This window comes from Malassezia sympodialis, genomic scaffold, assembly GCF_000349305.1.
Source record: "Malassezia sympodialis ATCC 42132 genomic scaffold, msy_sf_1, whole genome shotgun sequence".
NCBI lineage: Eukaryota > Fungi > Basidiomycota > Malasseziomycetes > Malasseziales > Malasseziaceae > Malassezia > Malassezia sympodialis.
Window position 1 is genome coordinate 308,494 of NW_017387799.1, and position 19,339 is coordinate 327,832.

The 19,339-nt window shown below is 51.8% G+C and overlaps 8 protein-coding genes across 8 annotated transcripts; 5 read left to right on the top strand and 3 right to left on the bottom strand.

Annotated features, from left to right (window-relative positions):
- Positions 1–153: 153 nt before the first annotated feature.
- MSY001_0127 (uncharacterized protein) lies at positions 154–2,683 on the top strand (the record flags this gene model as incomplete). The annotated part of the gene is made up of 9 exons (XM_018883332.1): positions 154–405; positions 431–811; positions 835–1,729; positions 1,861–1,940; positions 1,965–2,111; positions 2,135–2,414; positions 2,440–2,508; positions 2,537–2,642; positions 2,671–2,683. 9 exons carry the CDS (start codon positions 154–156, stop codon positions 2,681–2,683), a joined length of 2,223 nt encoding a protein of 740 aa, XP_018738772.1.
- A 41-nt stretch (positions 2,684–2,724) lies between these two features.
- Positions 2,725–4,232, bottom strand: SLT2 (MAPK-like protein; the record flags this gene model as incomplete). Its single annotated transcript, XM_018883343.1, has 2 exons — positions 2,725–3,837; positions 3,861–4,232. The coding sequence occupies 2 exons, from the start codon at positions 4,230–4,232 to the stop codon at positions 2,725–2,727; spliced, it is 1,485 nt and encodes a 494-aa protein (XP_018738773.1).
- Positions 4,233–4,892: 660 nt separating this feature from the next.
- On the top strand, positions 4,893–5,254 carry MSY001_0129 (uncharacterized protein; the record flags this gene model as incomplete). Its single annotated transcript, XM_018883354.1, has 3 exons — positions 4,893–4,957; positions 4,984–5,107; positions 5,135–5,254. The coding sequence occupies 3 exons, from the start codon at positions 4,893–4,895 to the stop codon at positions 5,252–5,254; spliced, it is 309 nt and encodes a 102-aa protein (XP_018738774.1).
- Positions 5,255–5,317: 63 nt separating this feature from the next.
- MSY001_0130 (uncharacterized protein) lies at positions 5,318–6,480 on the top strand (the record flags this gene model as incomplete). The annotated part of the gene is made up of 2 exons (XM_018883365.1): positions 5,318–6,265; positions 6,292–6,480. 2 exons carry the CDS (start codon positions 5,318–5,320, stop codon positions 6,478–6,480), a joined length of 1,137 nt encoding a protein of 378 aa, XP_018738775.1.
- A 486-nt stretch (positions 6,481–6,966) lies between these two features.
- On the top strand, positions 6,967–7,646 carry MSY001_0131 (uncharacterized protein; the record flags this gene model as incomplete). The annotated part of the gene is made up of 3 exons (XM_018883376.1): positions 6,967–6,988; positions 7,011–7,126; positions 7,152–7,646. The coding sequence occupies 3 exons, from the start codon at positions 6,967–6,969 to the stop codon at positions 7,644–7,646; spliced, it is 633 nt and encodes a 210-aa protein (XP_018738776.1).
- A 6,566-nt stretch (positions 7,647–14,212) lies between these two features.
- On the bottom strand, positions 14,213–16,047 carry MSY001_0132 (uncharacterized protein; the record flags this gene model as incomplete). The annotated part of the gene is made up of 2 exons (XM_018883387.1): positions 14,213–15,669; positions 15,831–16,047. The coding sequence occupies 2 exons, from the start codon at positions 16,045–16,047 to the stop codon at positions 14,213–14,215; spliced, it is 1,674 nt and encodes a 557-aa protein (XP_018738777.1).
- A 4-nt stretch (positions 16,048–16,051) lies between these two features.
- Positions 16,052–16,518, bottom strand: MSY001_0133 (uncharacterized protein; the record flags this gene model as incomplete). The annotated part of the gene is made up of 3 exons (XM_018883398.1): positions 16,052–16,207; positions 16,275–16,378; positions 16,410–16,518. The coding sequence occupies 3 exons, from the start codon at positions 16,516–16,518 to the stop codon at positions 16,052–16,054; spliced, it is 369 nt and encodes a 122-aa protein (XP_018738778.1).
- Positions 16,519–18,659: 2,141 nt separating this feature from the next.
- Positions 18,660–19,181, top strand: MSY001_0134 (uncharacterized protein; the record flags this gene model as incomplete). Its single annotated transcript, XM_018883409.1, has 2 exons — positions 18,660–18,776; positions 18,807–19,181. 2 exons carry the CDS (start codon positions 18,660–18,662, stop codon positions 19,179–19,181), a joined length of 492 nt encoding a protein of 163 aa, XP_018738779.1.
- Positions 19,182–19,339: the final 158 nt, after the last annotated feature.

Below are 19,339 nucleotides of genomic sequence, written 5' to 3' on the forward strand. Positions count from 1 at the left end.
AGCCTGGGACCTTGTGCCTGCGCGGCCACCGCCACTGCCGCCCGTGCGTCTCCTTTGATAGAATCTTACATGCCACCTGCCGCCGGTCGAGGCGGCACGTCTGATTGGGCTAAATGGAGCAATTTGCCCTCGCCCGGCCCACACCGTCGCGCCATGTCGGGGGCAGACGAGCCCGCATGGGCCCCGCCCTCCCTGCTGCGGCTCGTGCCGGACCGCCAGCAGCTCGAACGCGAGCGCCTCGCACGCGCTGCAGCGCGCGAGCGTGCGCGCAATCCTAAAAAACGCACGCGCTCTGTCTCGCCGGACGCGCCGTCGAAGGCGCCGTCGCGCGCGCCGCCGCCGCCCGCGTCTTCGCGCTACACGCCGCCCGAGCCCCAGGAGCGTTTCTGGACAGGCACGATTAAGGTGCGCATCTTCGGCTTACCGGCAGGCCACATACAACCGCTATGCGCGCGCCACACGCGCCGGAACCAAGCTGGAGCAGCTGCTCGCTCCGACGACGCCGGACGACCCACACGGTCTACAGCGCGCGCTCCTCGCCTCTTTCGACGTTGACATCGACTGGCTCGAGTCACTATTTCCGCCGTCCGTGCCGGTCACCTACATTGGCCACTCACCCCCCGGCGACGCAGCACCGCCGGGTTTCTATGCGAGCGATCGCATGGCGCACTGGGAGATGTGCATTCCGCGCAAGCCGCACGCGCGCGCATTGCAGCACATCAAGCTCATCATCCTGTTTTACGCCACGCACGCGCGTGTGGTGGTTTCTTCAGGGAATCTCACCCCCCTCGACTGGTCGCGCTACGAAAATGTACGTGGGGCCCACTCACGCAGCTCGTGTATATCCAGGACGTGCCTGCCACGGGGCACCCACTCGCCCTGCCACCACCCGACCCCCGTGCCAGTGGGTGTGCGTTCCGCACACAGCTCGAGCGCGTGCTGTCCTCCCTCAGTGTACCGACGACGCATCCGGCCATGCGCGCTCTCGCCTCGTACAGCTATACGCACGCGACCGCCCACCTCGTCGCAAGCTGGCCCCTCGCGCCCATCGCGCGCGGCTGGTCAGAGATCGAGCAGGTGGGGCTGGGGCGCCTCGCGCATCTCGTGCGCGAGTGGCATCTCACTCTCGCTCCCACCATGCACCTTGAGGCGCAGGGGTCTTCGCTGGCCGCCTACGACCGGCGCTGGCTCGAGCAGTTCTACCTCGTAGCGGCGGGGGCCGACCGGGCGGTGTTGCCGCTGCCTGCGCGGCGCGGCGATGGGCCCTCACCCGAATGGGTGCGCGCCTCTGGCATGGATGGATGGCCGCCCGTGCGCATCCTCTTTCCCACACAGCGCTGGGTCGAGCACGAGAGTGTCGAGGGGCGCATGGGCGGCGGCTGCTTCTTTGGCCGAGCTGACGAGTTTCACAAGCGCGGCATGCGCTCCCTGTACGCGCAGCCCGTGTCGCACCGCGGCAACATTATGATGCATGCAAAAAGCCTTTTGGCTATCGACGAAAAGGCGCCGGCGCATGGCTGGGTGTACACGGGCAGCCACAACTTCACGCGTGCCGCGTGGGGGACCTTGGCTGGCACACGCGAGGAGCCGACGCTCTCGCTCAGCAACTGGGAGCTCGGTGTTGCCATGCCTCTCTCGCTCCTGGATTGGGGCGGTCGCCCCATGGACGCCGTGCCCTACCGACGGCCCGTGCAGGCGTACGGCCCCAGCGACGCGCCATGGGATGCACGTCCGCTGCCTCCCTAGCACGCAAGTGGAGGTCTCGCGTGGCGCCCGCGCTCCTTGCCGTAGACGGTCGTGTCGCCATGTCGACGTAGGTGGACCGCGCTCACAGCAGCAACCTCGCTCTGGCAGAGGGAGAGGTCTACAGCCAGCCCGCCGACACAGGCGTGGGTGTGCATGAGAGCACACAGCTCGTAGCTGCGATCGATGCGCTCAAGGTACGCTCCCGCAGCTCACTGTAGCGCACGACGCATCCCGTCCGCATGGAGGACTTTGCTCTGGTGCATGGGCTCCATGCGCTGATGAATCCGCAAAGCAACCTGTTCCAGCGGTTCAAGCAGCACCACAAGGTGCGCTATGACGAAAAGACCGACCTATGGAGCTACAAAGTGCGTGCCACTGACTCACGCAGCCCGACTACGAGGTGCACTCTCCTGCCGACATTATTGCGCTCCTTCGGTCCAAGTACTACCATCCATCAGCGCTCAACTCCGCGTCTGCTGCCGCTGGCATGCGCCTGGGCGAGCTGCGCGAGTCGTACCCGCAGGCCCGGGAGGCCGTCGAGGAGCTCGCCAGCGAACAGCCGGTGGAGAACCGGCAGGTCCTCGTGCTCCGTGGCAAGCGCGATGGGGCCATCAAGTATGTGTTTTGGAACCCGATTCAAGGCGAGGTCGTCCGGCCGATCGATGGGGGTATGTCGCAGCGCTAACGTGACAGAGTTCAAGGAGCTATGGCACAGTATGAAGGCGCCCGATGTCGTCGACCTGGCGACGGATCTCGAGAATGGTGCGTATCCTAGGCCTCTGACGGACAGAGGGTCTCAGTGCGACCCAGATGGTCGACACGGCCCCGAAAGCGACGGCCCCCCCGGCCCACGCACAGCGTGGCAAGAAGGGCAAGCGCGGAACTGCGCCGCGCAAGTTCAAACTGCAAAATACCCACTTGAAGGGCGTCGATCTAAGCAAAGACTTTGTCAAGCCTAGTTAGTTGCATAGCTTTCATCTATGATGTCTTGTGTTCGCTGAGCTGGCGGCTCAGAGACTCGTAGGGGTCTTCCATGGCGACCGACTCCGCCACTGCCTCGCTGCCGGCGTCCTGGCGTCCCTCGCCGTTCGCCGACGTGGGCTCTCCCAGTATGTTAAAATGCGCATCCTGCGTCGACTGCTCAATCATCTGGCGCGACGACCCAGGGAGGCTGTTGTTAGTGGTCCTCGTGCATACGTACTGGTCCTGTCGACGCAGCGACGCACTACTAGGCGCACCGTTGTAAGGAGACACATCGACGGGCATGCTCACATCGCACTCCTGTGGCTGAAGCGCCACGGATGCCGCTGAATCCATCGTCATGAGTCGCTGCTGAGCTTGCCACCTCACTTCACGGCGGAAACTGATCACCTCGTCAAGAATCAGTTTCTTCATCCCCGGAATGTCGTCAACATTCTCAAAGCTGAAGTCGAATTTGGAATGGCACACCGGCTCATCCGCGGGATCGTGCCAGACGGCCAAGTAGGGATGTGCCAGCGCCTCGTCGCACGTTATCCGCTGGCGCGGGTCGAACGCTAACAGGCGGCGCAGCAAGTCCAGCGCCAGCGGGTTGGCCCTAGGATATAGCTGCTCGAACGGAATGCCAGGTTTGAAGGGAAGCGAGCGGATGTACTGCTGCGCACGTGGGCTGGCAATCCGCTGCAGCATCGCCTCCGAGGGATGGCCCAGATAGTGCAGGATCTGGTTGAGCTGGTCGACGTAGTCGCGGCCTTTGAACAGGGGGCGGCGCCCCAGCAGCTCAGCCAAAATGCACCCAACCGACCACATGTCGATGGCCGTCGTATAGTTCTGGTGCGACAGCATGATCTCGGGCGCACGGTACCAGCGCGTCGCGACATACTCGGTCATGAACTCTTGCTGCCCAGGCACCACCGTGTTCTGATCCGGATCAAATCCCCGCGACAGACCAAAGTCGCAGATCTTCAGCTCGCAGTCCGCGTTGACCAGCAGGTTACCAGGTTTGAGATCGCGGTGCAGCACGTTGGCACTGTGAATGTACTTGAGTCCGCACAACGTCTGGTAAATGAAGCTCTGAAAGTGTGCATCCGTGAGTGGCTGGCCCGAGCGGATCTGTGTGAGTCGAGAGAACGTACAATGGCATGCAAATCCGCCTCCATGAGCTCTTCATACAGGTATATTTCATTGAACGCGGCAGGGTTCGTGATATCCAGGTCATAGAGACATGTGATGTTCTTGTGGCCCCGGAAATGACGCAATAGTCTAGTGTCAGCATCATTTACGTACTTGATTTCTCGAAGTGCACGTTTGGTGAGTATTCGCTTGTTAAATACATTGGAAACGCGCTTGATGGCGATGCTTTCACCCGATGCGATGTGCTCGGCAGAAGCAACGCAGCCGTACGCCCCTTGTCCCAGTCCTTTGATAATGCGGTATGCTGGGTCTATCAAAAACGTCTGATTCAAAACCGACGCCTCAGTACGGTGCGGTCGCTCTGCGGCACTCATTGTGCTGCGTGAACCTGGCCCACAGCGCAATCTGCAGTGAGCACCGCCATGGAACCCCGTGGCCCCTGCGCTTGCCATTCGGCCGAGAGGAGCGCGCACACACCATCGTCCCTACCCTGTGCCAGCAACGCAACGACGCGTGAGCGAGCAGCCATGCCAGTGTGCAAACGATGACGGCTCAATGAATGACCTTAGCTACATCCTCCGGTCGCTCGCGGCAAACAGGATTAACGTCCTCTAGGAATTACCACTCATCCCTAGTTGAGATTCCGGTCATACTGTAGTCGAACTCATGCGACTCTCGAGCACCTCTCTCCCCCGATGCTCTTCGTTCGCCCCTACCCCCACGCGCATAGCAAGCATCTCTGCCATAGCCGGCTTCCCTACGGCGCATCGTGCGCGAGTGATATCACGTGACCGTCGACGTCTCGCGAGCACGCCGTGCAGCTAAGTTGATCCACCAACGCACGCGTCGGGTCATGTCCTCCAATGCAACGGACACAGACGCGTTGCTCGCCCTCCGTCGGTCCTGGAAATTTGCTTCAGTCTGTCAATTTCTGTTTACCTTTGATGAGGTGCTTCAATTAGACGGATTCCAGACACAGGTACGCGTCGGCACGCTTATGCCAGCGACTGGAATCAGCGCTCCAGCTGAATCAGATGGGCTACATTTCGTGGCTCTTCAAGATTTTGCTGCAGTTCCTAACGAATTCAAAGACTATCACGTACGTATGCGCCACTAACATCAAAGTCAAGACAACTGGGCGGATGCCTTTCGGTCTCAATGGAGTATCCGTGCGATCCCCACTGTACAGCCCCTCTTGGGCACAGAGGAGGAGCCCATCGCATGGGAATCCCTGGACATTCTTGAAAAGGTATGTCAAAATGCTGTCTGACAAAAGCTTGGCTGCCTATTTGAGCTCTGCGAGTGGCAACTGGAGAAGCCTGAGCGACTTCGGCGACTTGTCGAGTCGGAGGAAGAGACCATCAGCTGGGTTCGTATGGCATCGTCTAACACGTAGCGAGTGAATCCGGCAGGATGGGACCGGCAAGGCAATACATATTGGCTCTTCGATGACAATCGCATGTGGATCCAGCGTGTGCCGCCCAAAGCTCCGTCGAAGTCCAGGTCAAGGCCGCCCGCCAAAAAGCAAAAGACAGCTAAGAATGCTTCTAAGCTGCCTCCGCGCCCTCGACCAGCCGGTCGGCGCTCTTCACGATTGAGCGGCGCTCATAATTTGGCGTCTGTTTCTGAAGCGGAAGTCCAGGCCGAGGAAGTTTTTGCGTCCGAACCGGAGCATTCACAGCCAACAGACGAGGCATCGGAATGGTTTGAGTTTGAAACGATCTGTATCACAAAATCTGAGTGGACTACTTTTTGTGAGCGTTTTGCAGCGTCAAAACATCCCGACGAGCGCAGTTTGTACAACTATGTCTCCAAAGAGGTCCTTCCCAAAATTTTGGAGGTCATCCAGAGCGAGGAAAAGAAGGCCGCTATGGAAGCAGCTCTTTCGAATCGCAAGCGCAGCTCCCGCATCGCCATGCGCGATAGTGAGCGTGAGCAACGCGAACGTGAGGAGATGGAGCTGCGTGAACAGCGCGCACGTGCCCAGGCAGCGTTGGAAGCGGAAAGAGAACGCATTCTCCGGGAGGAAGCGGAGACAGCGGCACGACGTACGCGCGAAGACCGCATGCGGGAAAGGCAGGAACGCATACTTATCCGCGAGCGCATGCTGGCCAAGCGACAGGAAGCATGGCGACGCTCTGAAGAGGCCCAAGTGAAGGAGGAGAACCGAGAGTTGGGGACGCCGAAGGAGATTGACTCAAACGCTACGTCACACTCCGAAAGCGCCGAGCACAGAGAAGACGCGGACATGCCCCATACAATGCCCACGTCTGCGCCGCCTGGACCGCTTACCACCAACACTCTTGAAGGACTAGAGCGCTCCTTTGCGACACCTGCGTCAGAGAATGGGTCGTACCCGGCCGTGACGGAACCTCCGGAAGCATCCCTCTCTGGCGATCCTGCAAGAGTACATACTGCTCTGGGAATGGACAGCCATACTGTGCCAAAGAACTCGTTGGCGCCGGTCACGCCACCTTATCCAGTTGTACAATCCTCGCCACGAAACAAAAGCCCGTGCGGTTCATTCCCGCTGCGAACGCAACTGCTCCGTTCCCCCTTATCTCAGGCCGTGGAGCCTGTAGAGACACCCGTCCAGATGTCTCTTGGAAACTCTATACTTGATTCGGAGTCATCTTCCGCTCTACGTGAGTCGCCGACGATGCCTCCGCCTTCGTAGTGCTGTACTTCTATCTGACGCAGGGAGGCGAATGTCGGCCGAGATTGTCGCACGTCCCCAACGACCTTGGGAGCCGTCTTCGCTTGACAGCCATGGCATCGGCTGAACAGCCGGCAGGGAGCGTTGCCAATGCGGTACCTTCGGAGACAGATCCCATGTCCAATTCATTGAATTTATCAGAGTCCAACAAAATGGATGATCTAAGTGAGTTGGGTGAAGAGGAGGAGTTTTATGGTAGGTTTGCGAGCCGCTGACGCGTAGAATCCGAAACACCCTCTGACAGTGGCACGGAAGGGTTGACCTGGATTTCATGGTTTTGCTCATTGTCTGGGCACCAGTACTTTACCGAAGTGGCGGAAGAGTTTATCGAAGATGACTTTAATTTGACCGGACTCAACTTCCTTGTTCCCTTCTACAAGGAAGCGTTGGAGATGATCCTTGATATTGAGCCGCGTACGTCTAGCATGTCTGACAGAAACAGAAGACTCGCTTAAAATCCCAGATATTTCCATCGTTGAGTCTTCAGCTGAGCTGCTCTATGGCCTTATCCACCAGCGCTATATCATCACTCGCCAAGGCATGCAGCAGATGGTATGTACTACCCAACTGATAATAGGTTGAAAAGTTTGACCATGGTCATTTTGGCGTTTGTCCACGCGTCTACTGCAATTCGCAGTACATGCTACCATGCGGGAGCTCGGACCTACCTGGTCTAGACACCGTCAAGCTTTACTGTCCAAACTGTATGGACACCTACACACCGCCAAGCAGTAGATATCATGGTATTGATGGCGCTTTCTTTGGAACCACATTCCCTCATCTTTTGCTTCAATGTTATCGAGACCTGGCGCCATCTATTTTAGCACCGCTGCCCACTTCCATGGAAGCCACAGGGCAAGAATCTTCCATGGAATTTGCTTCGAAACCCGCGTCAATTTCGTCTAAGAAGCCCTCTGTACTGTCAGAAGCACGGTTAGGCCGTAAAGAGCCCCAGGCAGACATTTATACGCCGCGGATATATGGTTTTCGTGTTAGTGAGTTTGCTCCCAGCGGACCTCGCATGCAATGGATTCGCATGCGGCCACACACACTGAGCGAGCTCGACTCTTAATACATTTTTGTAGAAGTGAAGCCCCCTACTGCTCTCTGTCGTCGACGTCATCGAGGTGCCTCCATATCCATCCATCCTTTGCCACGTGCCAGTCACGTCTCGCACCTTGCCTCCGCTCGGTCATCCCCCAGGGATGCCAGTCTCGCGCGCGGAAGCAGGCGAAGCGTCTGCACCGGTAAGTCTTGTACCACTAATTTGTAGAATCTCTTTTTGCGACAGATCGCAAAAGATGTTACGGTCCGTGTGTCAGAGCCTTGGTCAGGCTCCAAACAGCAGCCACTGTCTTTATGCAGCATTGCTTCTACCTTAGGCCTGTTGGTCACGGCTACGTCCAGGGGCCTAGCATTGTATGATCTTTCACAGCTGCGTGAAACGTTCAAAAAAGGTGAGCGCAACACTGTCCCAACACCGCCTTCCTTGCATACATTCGACACAGAGGTCTATGTGCAACATGTCACTTTTGCAGATCACGACGCGCGCTTACTTTGTGCCCTTGTCAATGGGAATATCCTGGCGTGGGAAACATCTTCTTTGCGAAGCGGGTTCTCTGCCCCCCTCATGGTTGGACCACCTGAAGGTAACAGCCATTTGTTAGCATTGGAGCCTAATCCTGGTGATCGCAGCACGCTCTGCCTGGCTGTCTATGGCCCAGAGCTCACAACAGCGTCAGGGGGCACAGCATATATATTGGATCTATCCCACAGTGTCTGGAGCGCTCCTTTGCCGTGCGATGGCGTCACTGCAGTAAATTGGTCTACTCGTGGAAAGCAGTTCGTCGCAGGCTGTCGGTCTGGGGAGATTGTTCAGCTCACACCTGAGGGCGAAATCAAAGCCAAACTTCCACCTCCTCCCGAGATCAATTCACCCCTTTATGTGGATGACGTTCAATGGCTTGAAAACCATGTTTTTTTGATCACATACAACACCATGCCCGCTGTTGCTGACGATCCTAGCCACGAATATGAGCTATATGTTCTTCTCCGTGATGCAAAGTCTGACCACCTTACCTATGCTTCTCTACCTCTTGATGTCGCCCCACCTTTTGGCGATACAACGTGGTGGGGTAAGCGTTATACGGCAGCTTTGCGTACATGGGCGGGAACCAAACACCTCATTTTTATGGGATGCACGGCAAGTACGGATGTTGGCGTCATCAGCTGTGATGAATCCTCGGGGCCTAGTGCTTGGAATGCTCTTGAGTTGGAGGAGACGTCTCGTATTGTTTTGCCATTTTCCTCCCAAGATGACTCGTCTGATACGGCACCTTTGGGAATTGCTCTAGATCTCACTGCCACAGAGCCAGTCTTTGATCCAAATGCTGCCGCGAAAGGAGAAGATCCGTCGTCAACGCTACCCCCTATGCCTATTCTCTTCATATACACGAGTGACGGTGTTCTTCTTGGGTATCACATCATCAATACTGAAGCAAGAGACATATACACTGGGATGTTGTCACAGACTTCCAATGGCGTTGAAGCATCCTCGTCTACAGCTGCAGCAGCGCCAGCAACTAAATCTATGGGGACGATTAGCACACCAGCTTTTGGTTCTTCCTCTGACGCATCCAAGACATCTAATGTGCCGGCATTTGGCTCCATGACAGCTTTTGGCAATGCGGCAGGCCATGGAAAGCCTGCCTTTGGTACAACGTCTGCCTTTGGTACAGCTTCCTCGAGTACCCCGGCCTTTGGGGCTACTTCGTCCTTTGGATCGTCTCCGTTTACTTCTTTCCCTGCCTTTGGTAAGCCATCATTTGGATCTGCGTCACAGTCATCTGGGTTTGGTGCTTTTGGCGGGTCTACTTCTGCTTTTTCAAAGGTGCCTTCGAAACCCTCGACGAATGCGTTCGGGTCCGGTTCTTCACAGCCAGCTTCTGGGCCGCCCAACTCTGCTTTCGGGGGTAATTCTGGCTTCTCTAACAGCACAAAGTCAGCATTTAGCGGTAATGCATTTTCCTCAGCAGCAAGCAAGCCTAGTGCGTTTGGGTCGGTGGCCAGTCAAGGAAATGTGTTTGGATCTGGTGGCTCTTTTAATACTTCTCAAGTTCCCGTCTTTGGACAGCACACACCCAAAGCTGTCCCTGAGACACCGAAGAATGAAATCACGTCAAACGAAGCTCCTCCCAAAGAAGATACTCCGGTCGACAAAACATTTACTTTTGGTGAGCTCGACAACATACTTGGAAGGGAAGAACAAGGGAAAGAGGAAAATCAAGAGCAGGATATGTTGGAGGATCCTGCGCACAATGGTGACGACGTGAGTGAGAATGATGTCCAGAACGTTGAGCCAGAGCAGTCAGATACTAGTGAGCCCATTGTATCTGGTAACCCTCAAGATGTGCCTCGTCTTCGGAACGTCAATGATGACATTGCCACGAAACTGGATGAGAATGAGAAATCACCAAGCGCCTCCAATAATGCCAAGGAAGATAAGAATCCCCCAACAATGGAATCGAGTACACCGCCAACAAAGCAGGGAGCTGATACAGCTACAGTTGGGCTTTCTTCTCAACTGGAAGAGCCAAAGGATGCCAAATTTTCTTTGGTACAACATACTGAATGTAAACCTAGTACTGACAGTAATGTGATCGGTTCGACGCAAGATCAAGCCTCAACGGGCTTGCGACCCAAGAATTCAAATGACAAGGACGACGAAATCCAGACAGCCATACCATCGAGCTCTTTACGTAAGGCAGAGCCATCGCAGGGGGGCATATCATCGACACCAGCCTCGCTCACTAACTCATTAGAAGATGCTTCCCGGCCTACTCAGGATTTCTCTTCATCCAGACAAGCAGATGCACCGGTCAACAGCGTGGAGGAATCTACGGCGGTGCCTGGTAACAAGTTGAATGAAGCGCTTGACTCTCATTCCAAGCCTGTAAAAGCAACTCTGAAACCTGAGACAGAGAAAGCACCGAGTTTGTTTTCTCAACCCAACAGGGATCAATCTAGTATTGCACCGGCTTTCTCTTTCTCGACACATTCCAACGAAAAGCCCGGCTTTACCTTTGCCAAACCAGTGGAGGAACCTGTGGGGTTACAGTCTACCGACCTGGCTTTGTCGGACAAGACCTCCTTAGAGCAAGCTAGCAAACAGGAGGCTACTTCAGCGCCGCTGCCCCTAACATCAAATTCAATAAATGGACAAGTGCCTGAGTCTTCGACTCATGCTTCTGGTACCATCCCAAGCGCACATAATGACAGTTCCAATGGCCCCTCCGTTTCTTCGGCATTTGGGACCTCGGCATCGCAAGGATTTTTCACAAAAGCTACCACTAGTGGTATCGCACCGGCATTCTCGGCCCTTACTGGAAATACGGATAAACAGCCGCTTCTGCAGGAAAATCATTCTATGCAGAGTCGAAACAAGCAGGAGGGCCAGCCCTGTCCATCAGTGGTCAACGCTAAGAAGGAAGAACCAACGGGTGTACGTCTTACAACCCCTGTGCCCCAAATTGATTTATCTCAGTCGATTGTGCCCTCTGTCCCAAAACAGGGCGATGAGTTGCTGACAGAATTTATCAAGATTTACGTCACTTTGAAAGAAGAGCTAGATGTATTGAAGGGCCATGCGAATTCTTGTTCGGAGTTTTGTACGAAGCTTGCGCAGCCTTCTTCTTCCCCTAAAGGAGTGGATGATCTGAAGGACACGGAAAGTTGGGTGTTCGCCGATATTGATGTTCTAGGTCCCATTGCAAGAGATTTGACACAGCAGTTGCAAAAGGGTGTATATGATGCATCCACGATCCAGCAACGCTTAGATGGTCTGGACAGTACGCAGCTGAAGTCGGAAATCAAAAAAGATGAAATCGCACGCTTTTTGCGGGCCCGTCAAGATCCAGAATTTGCTAAATTGGTTCGCATTCGGCACCTAGGGCCCGAACATGTGGAAAATCAGTGGCGGCTTCGTCGTTTGACGCATATGGTCCGAGAGCGTATGCAAGAGCTGCAGGAATTTTTGAATACTGTACATCGAAATAACTCGTTGGCCAAGCAAGGCTTATCGACCATGCGTGCACCCTCCCTGGATTCTATCCATCGTTCAGCGGATAACATAACTCGGATTGTTATGATGCGTCTGTCAGAGTTGGAAAGGATAGAGCAAGAGTTGTCCACATTGTTCGCGGACCTTCCCCAAGAGCAGTCTCAACTGAAGTCAATACCACGACCTCTGGACAGTATTACAGATTTGGATGTTGCGCTGCCATCTGTGGACCATCCGCAACCAGAGCAAATGAATCCGATGGCCTATTCAGCTGCTGAAGCGTTGTTGTCTTTCCGCATCGAGCCACTCTTAACAATAGCAGGTGAAACAAAACGGGAAACAGCATCACATACTGTGGAACAGGGGGTAATCGAACTACGTCAAGTCCGTCAGCTTATGCGGCCTCCTCAACCCGAACATGCAACCTTGGAAGCGTCTGATCCGGAGACAAAGCCAGCTAAGATTACTAATTTCTTGGCTACGTCTACACCTCAAGGTATTAACTATGGTGCCAGTGATACTTCCCCCGGCAAATCTCTCAAGTCAGCGTTCCAGACGACAACTTTACCGCTGTTAACATCGAGCAATTCCCTCCTTGGTTCCGTGGCATCTCTTCCGCAGCAGTACACCACTTTCGAAGGCCTGGTGCAGCCTCGCCCTATGGAATCGGAACATAAAGATCTGACGCTTGAGGAGTTCGTTGCTCAAGAAGATGAACTAGATGAAGAAGAAGACGATGACTATGAGGACGATGATGACAGTGATGGGTATGATGACTATGAAGAGGAAGACTTTGGAGACCAAGGGGATTGATTAAGGTTCATACGATAAAGACGCTGAAATACTTCTTTCATCGAATATAGCTGGGTCAATCCATCTCCACACCTCGTATTTATGGTTGAGACCGCTTTGTTCATGTATGGCGAAAGGTCCTCCATCTTGCATGCCATGGCAAATAGGCTGACCATCATTGCAGACACCGCAGAAACCCCCAGTGCCTGGAGATGGATAGAGGAAAAAGACGCGCTTGACTCTTGAGTGAACTAGCGCCATTGCACAATAGACGCAGGGCTCGTGCGTGATGAACAATGACATGCCCGTCAATAAATAATCTTTACCATTTATGGTATTTATAGGGGAATCATTATGCTTTTGAGCACGTAGATCCGCTACCAGGCGCACGGCATTGGGAATAGCGTGTCGTAAGGGATGGTTAGTGCTAGTGCGCGTATCATGGGCCGTCACTTCAACTTCTAAGGAAGCATCATCAGCATCCGATGGAAGAGTCGTTACAAAAACACCAACGCCCAATTCGCCTTGTTCTTGAGCCTTTGAAGCCGTTGAAAGGCATTTTTCAAAGGCCAGTCGAATAAAGCGAATCATTTCTTTATCTTCCCATAGCTTTTCATCTGCTGAGCGGTCGACAGGAACAATAGCACGAGCTGCGTCACTACCGGGTATGCTGCTTTTTGAGGAGAATCCAGCACCAGGTGGCAAAAACATGCACGGCCACACTGCACACCATTCAGACAATCTCTCACGCACAGGAGCAGGTCCCGTAGGTACATCCACAAGATACAAGTTCCAATCCACATCCATGTGAGCAAACGTTTCTTTTAAGAGTGATACTAATTCATCTCTTTCGTGAGCAGACTCCAAGGCAACGAGCATGGATAGGTCTTCAGATTCTGTTGTACACAATTCAATTGCATCTTTTGTATATTTCTTCACTTCTTTTGTCTTTCGGAAACTCCGCAGATGTCGAATAGAATAACGGGGATGTGCATCGCCAGCACGCAGCGTTCCATCCTTCACCAACGATTGTAGAGACTTCACAATAGTAGAGCAAGCTTTCGGGGGAACATCCACAGCCCATGCTCGCCTAGTTTCTAGTTTCATGCGCTTAGGGTCTGGTGACGCAGTCACACGCCACAGGGAGGCCTTGTAATCAATATCAACAGGAGCTCGCCTTGAATGGGTATCACACTCGTCGCTAATATCCAAATTACCAAAAAGGGCACATTCATCTGCTTCCGATGTTGGAATCGGCGACTTCTCTTGTTCACAAGGTTCCCACCACATGGACCCAGCTCCGTAGCAAATTAATAGTTCTTCGCCCTGCTTAATATCGCGAACAGTCCGATATTTGATAGAATTTGTCTTCTTGTCAAGCTCGTAGGAAACATTTGCATTAAAAGAAGTATGATTAAAGAGTGATCCCAGTCCTAAAGCTAGGGCCATTGTACTCCCTTCACTACTTCGCTCCCACACGAAGGTATAGGAGTCCAAAATGGTGTACTTTCCATGCTGAGAATATTCTTGAGACGAGAAAAGAAGAACGGGGCTGATTTCAATGACTGTGTTAGATGGAATAGGTTTGGACGCAAATAGGCTCCTTCCAGCATCGGCAGTATCACATATGCGTAGGCCGAATACATTTAAGTGCGGCGTGCATGGAGGGTTTCGCATGATCCTCGGAAAAGAACCAAATATTAAGCACGAGTGTCTATGATGCAAGTGGAGGCGCGTTCAACGAGCGCCAGGACTACGGGACTTGGCCGAAATGGATACACGATGTCCTACAAATTTACAATGCTTCCATCAGGACGCACAGTGACCACCTCAGGACCATCATGTGAAGACGATTCGATGTCAGCGTGTCGATTCCTTTGGGCTTCAAACCGGTGTTGATATTTCTGGGTGATATCAGCGATCTTTCTGACCAAATTTCTCCGTTGAATATCTCTTACACTCAAGTCAGACAATTTTTGCTTTTCTTGCCAGCCCAAATGCCCAGTCAGCTTGTCTTCATATTTTTGAATAAAAGACCGCAATGGGCTTTGTGATTCCTTAATTACCTCGTAGTCATCAGGATGAATAGGAATGACAATGGTCTCTGGTTCGTCCAGTTCCTTCTCAGTGATGTTGATGACAATATTATGACCTTCAATCCATTCAACAACTTGCGGATACTTAGAGTCTTCATCCCTATCCTCGACAGTCTGGCTTTCTAAGTCGATGTCATTGTGATGATGGATATCGGCAATATCTTGCTCGCCGACCGATTGCAATCGAACCTTTTCTCTGAAACGTCGCGCTTCTGGTGTGTCATCTCCGTCCCAATCGTCTTCGCCAGAGACTTGTACATCTTCCACATCGTCTACTGTCATTGTGCGAGGGAGTATCGATGCATAATTGCTCTTTGTTTCTTCTGATGCATTAGGTAGCACTTGAGCGACAATTTCCTTCTCGGCGTCCTCATCGACAGGTAGCCCTTGCTCTTTACGACGCTTTAGTCCCTCTTGCATGGCTTGAACAACCGATAATTGCCCTTCTTGAGGCCCAGATACGTTGGTTGTAGCTGTTGTATTGAAGCGTCGAACGCGGTTCATCCAACTCGAGTCACCTCCCGTGGTTGTGAGATTCTGGGTGAATGTTCGATTCAGATTCACGTGTGCCTTTTTACCAAAAGCGAAAAATGGGATAGTAAATCCATGGACAATGACAGAAGTGAGGACGAAAAAGTATACAATCGGCTGAATTGTGACAGTAAGAACATCATTAGGTGTTTCTGGCGGAAGTGGGACTTCCTCTGGTAGTAAAAGGCGCCCATATGTACACATGAAAATCGCACCGACACCAATGGGTCCAAAGTAGCCGGAGAAGAGGGCTTCATGAAATGTCTTAATATCAGGAATATACTTCCACAGTGCGACAACAATTGGAATGCGCTTAAGAAGTAAAACTAATATGCTCAAACCAATCAATCTGCCAACACTCAAATGTTGTGCAGCATTGGTGAATTGGCTCCAGGGCATCTCAGCACCGATGTAAATAAACGTTGCAATATTGAATATCAAATCCACAATACTTGAGAAGTTTGAATCTGCTGTTTGCTTTTGAAACCATCCATCCCAAGCGAAGGCAGTACCACATGCAAAGGCAGCAAGTAAATCGTCACTTCCGATCAATACATTTAAACCCATACTCGCCATGGCCAAACTAATGTACTGTGCGACAAAACTTTCTCGATCGACTAGTTTGTGTTTTTCACTGAACCTGATTAGCTTTCTCGCCAGATATCCAATAACGACTCCAATAAGAGTCCCCAGAACAATCTGATGTTAGATTTACACCTCATTAAAAACATACTTCGTAAAGGATTGTCTCTAAAAAAGTTAGAATTAGCATACGTACGATAAAACCATTTTCCCACTGGAAAACCCACTTGTCCGCGATTCACTGTAAGATAATAAGCCAAATACAGAAAAGGGAAGGCAGCACCATCATTACACCCTGATTCGCACTGTAACATATGTCTGATATGTGCCGGAACATGTTTTTCGGCCCATGGGCCACCAACGACGGCTTGCGCGAGAATTGGGTCGGTTGGTGACACACATGAAGCGATCATCAATCTAATGGTTAGATATAAGTACATACGCGCTCAGATAGTCGATACCTGGAATGAGGGCCCAAATCAGGAGTCCAGTGATGAGCCATCCCCATAGCATCACAGGGCCCAACAACATGGAAATTGAGCGCCAATGCCGCCACACATATTTTTTGGGTAACTGGAAGACTTAGTTATGAGCCACTTACCTCTACCCCGACTGCAAAAACAGACAGGGAGATACAGACTCGCATAACTTCAAGAGTGATTTCGCGCGTAATTTCCGTCCCTGGGGCATCGGTCGGCTGATCTCCCCACGTATTTGGATGGAAAATTGACGCAGCGCTAGGACCTTGACGTGTAAGCATACGGGTAAGACGTACCGACAATGATACCGAACACCAACGCCAGCGGTGCTTCACCCAAGTAAAGACGCTCTTTGAAAAGCATTGAAAACATGCCAAACTTGAATGTCAGAGAATAACAAGACATACGCACCAACACAATGAAAAATCCCAAAAAAACGTAGATTATATGGGGTGCCGATGCCTCGGCTGGACTAAAGTCATGCCGTTGTCCATCTAGTAGCTCTGTCATTGAGGATCTGCACAACAGATTTGGCTCAGAGATCTACTTCGACGGCCGAGGAAAGCCAAGAAAGCGGGCATCAATCCACTATAATAATGCGTCAATCTGAATATCAAATAGAATTAAAATGCATCCTACTATGCACATACGCCCGCTTAGCTCAGTGGTAGAGCGCGTCACTAGTACCTCCTGCGAACAGCAGACGGCTTTAAGCCATGACGAGGTCGGTTGTTCGATCCAGCCAGTGGGCAGTTTCATTTTAGAATCTTAAGTTTTGTTTGCCATTTCACATTTGCAGCTGACTATGTAAGCAAGAAATCTTCACGATAATTGTAGTAAGCCCGCTTAGCTCAGTGGTAGAGCGCGTCACTAGTACCTCCTGCGAACAGCAGACGGCTTTAAGCCATGACGAGGTCGGTTGTTCGATCCAGCCAGTGGGCATGATTTTACTCGAGATACTTCATATTTTTTATTTTATTCTTTAGTATGTGAAGGCGCTTAAAAGTGATTGTGCGAAGACTGAAATGCTTTTGGTGTTGATCCAACAATACTACATATGCTCTGACATGATACACACTCAATACGAATCATACCTCCTCAGGTGATTTATCTGAATGGCTCGCTCGCTTACTCAAATGTTCTGATAGCCAGTCAGAAATCTGTAAATTTGGTTAGTACATGCTCAAAGATTGGTAGAACCAATTTCCTAATGGTAGAACGACTTCTTTAAACATACATTTGTTATACGCGATTGAAGCCACGACAACGTAGACTCAGACTGGAGCCGAGGTCGCTGTTTATGCGTTATTATTATGCACATGTAACATACCTTTTGCGTCTCTTTGCCTGTATTTTGAACAATCGTAGAGTTAGGAACATTTTCAAAAGCGCCGCAGTCGTCCTCAGTTGAATTCGATCTCTTTCCAAGCGTTTGGTTGCATGACTCGCCAGACTTGTTGCCAACACACGCCCTCTTTTTCGTTTCCAGCTCTTGTATCCTCGCGAGCATCCGTTCAATTTCTTTCTCCTTTCGCAAAAGCTCAGTATTAGGCCTTCTTGAGTCATAACTTTGGGACGTCTTTATTTCACGCTGTACCTGCTTATCGGAATCCTTCAGGGTTTGAGAAATCTTCTGTGTCGTTTCCGCCTCAACGCTAATTTCTTCATCCTCCTCGTCCGACAAGTCGATGATAAGGGGACGCCAAGACATGTCTTCGATGAACTGAGTAGATGTTCCATTTGATCGTGACTGCCCAGATTGCTTCGAAGATGATGTTGTTTGTTGTCGTGAATTTGGTTTTCTAATGATATCAGGATTTCGATATCTGCGTCCCACGGAGGCTTCCATTAAATGATTCGCCCATGGTTTGGCCTCAATATCTCCAGAAGGTGGTTCAACTTTTGCAGTATACTCATCTGCATAAGAAATTTTCTGCCTCGAGCCCCGCGAATGGGCCATCTCTGCAGCCAGAATTGGTTCAGGTTCAAATGAATTTTCAGGTGCATCAACATCCGTATATTCCAGTTGCTTTCCAGCACTTTGCTTGATTAATTTTTTGAAGTTGGGAATTGTTGGGCGCTGTTCTTGCGAGTCAACACTAGCTTTGGTGATATGCTGAGCAGCCACGCCACTATGAGCGTCAGAGGACCCTTCGCGAGACGACGAAGCTTCAGAATGATGAAATACTTTCGGATCAGATTTTCGTTTCTTGATCGTCTTCAAAGCTGCCATTCTCAGGGCCATGCGCGCGTCATCATCGGCTGTAATTGTAGTTACACTAGGTTGAGGCTTAGGCGGAGTTGATCCAAAACTCTTTTCCGTGTCTAAAATTTCTGACGACCTTTTCGGTGGTTGAAAATTATCCTTCCAGCTGGGAAGTCCTGAGAGTAGCATGTCATCGTCAATGTTTTCCTCATTCATAGTATTATCGTGCGACTCGATACAACACTTTAGTATGGTGCGAGTCCCTTAGTCACTTCACGTGATCTACCTGTCTTCCGCAGCGCTGGCGACCGCACCCCGTTGCGACGCAAGTCATTCTACTATGGTGCGCATCGAGGAAGTCCAAGACGAATCGGAGAAGATCAGGCAGCAAGATCTTGATCTTTCCAATGACAACGAGGATGATGAATGGGAAGCAACTGATGCTGAGACGGATGACGTATGTTGCAGATATGACGCTGACAATTAGGATCTTTCGGATGACGATGACGTGGAAGAGCGAGCACTAGTGTTGGCAAATGAATCTATTTGGGATCGTATTGCTGCACTTAAAGATATCCTTTCTCCATCAACCCGCGCGAACATTGCGAAGGTTTGGAAGACGGGATCTGCATATGGTTTTCTTGGTGGCTGGGTGGCCGGTAAGCTGATTTGGGTCGGCGTTACTTCTGCTCTGCTAGTGGGCTTGCCATTTGCACTCGCTGTAGAAGACGAGAGCCGCTTCGCTGCCCAAGAAAAGGAGATTGTGGCTCAGCAAACTGGTGCTAATACAGGTGCCAGTCCCTTAGCGCCACCTGCAGGGACCAGTGGACAGACGCAGGGTCTGCGCCCACCGGGCTTTTAGTATGCTTTAGCACAATCCAACTCTGCCTATTCTATTGCACACTCTTGCCTATAGTGCCCGTAATAGAATGTCTCGAGCTACTTCTGTAGAACAAGCGACATGATTTAAATCTTAAATATCCAGGAATGCTGGTTAAAAATACACTTCTTCTAGCCACC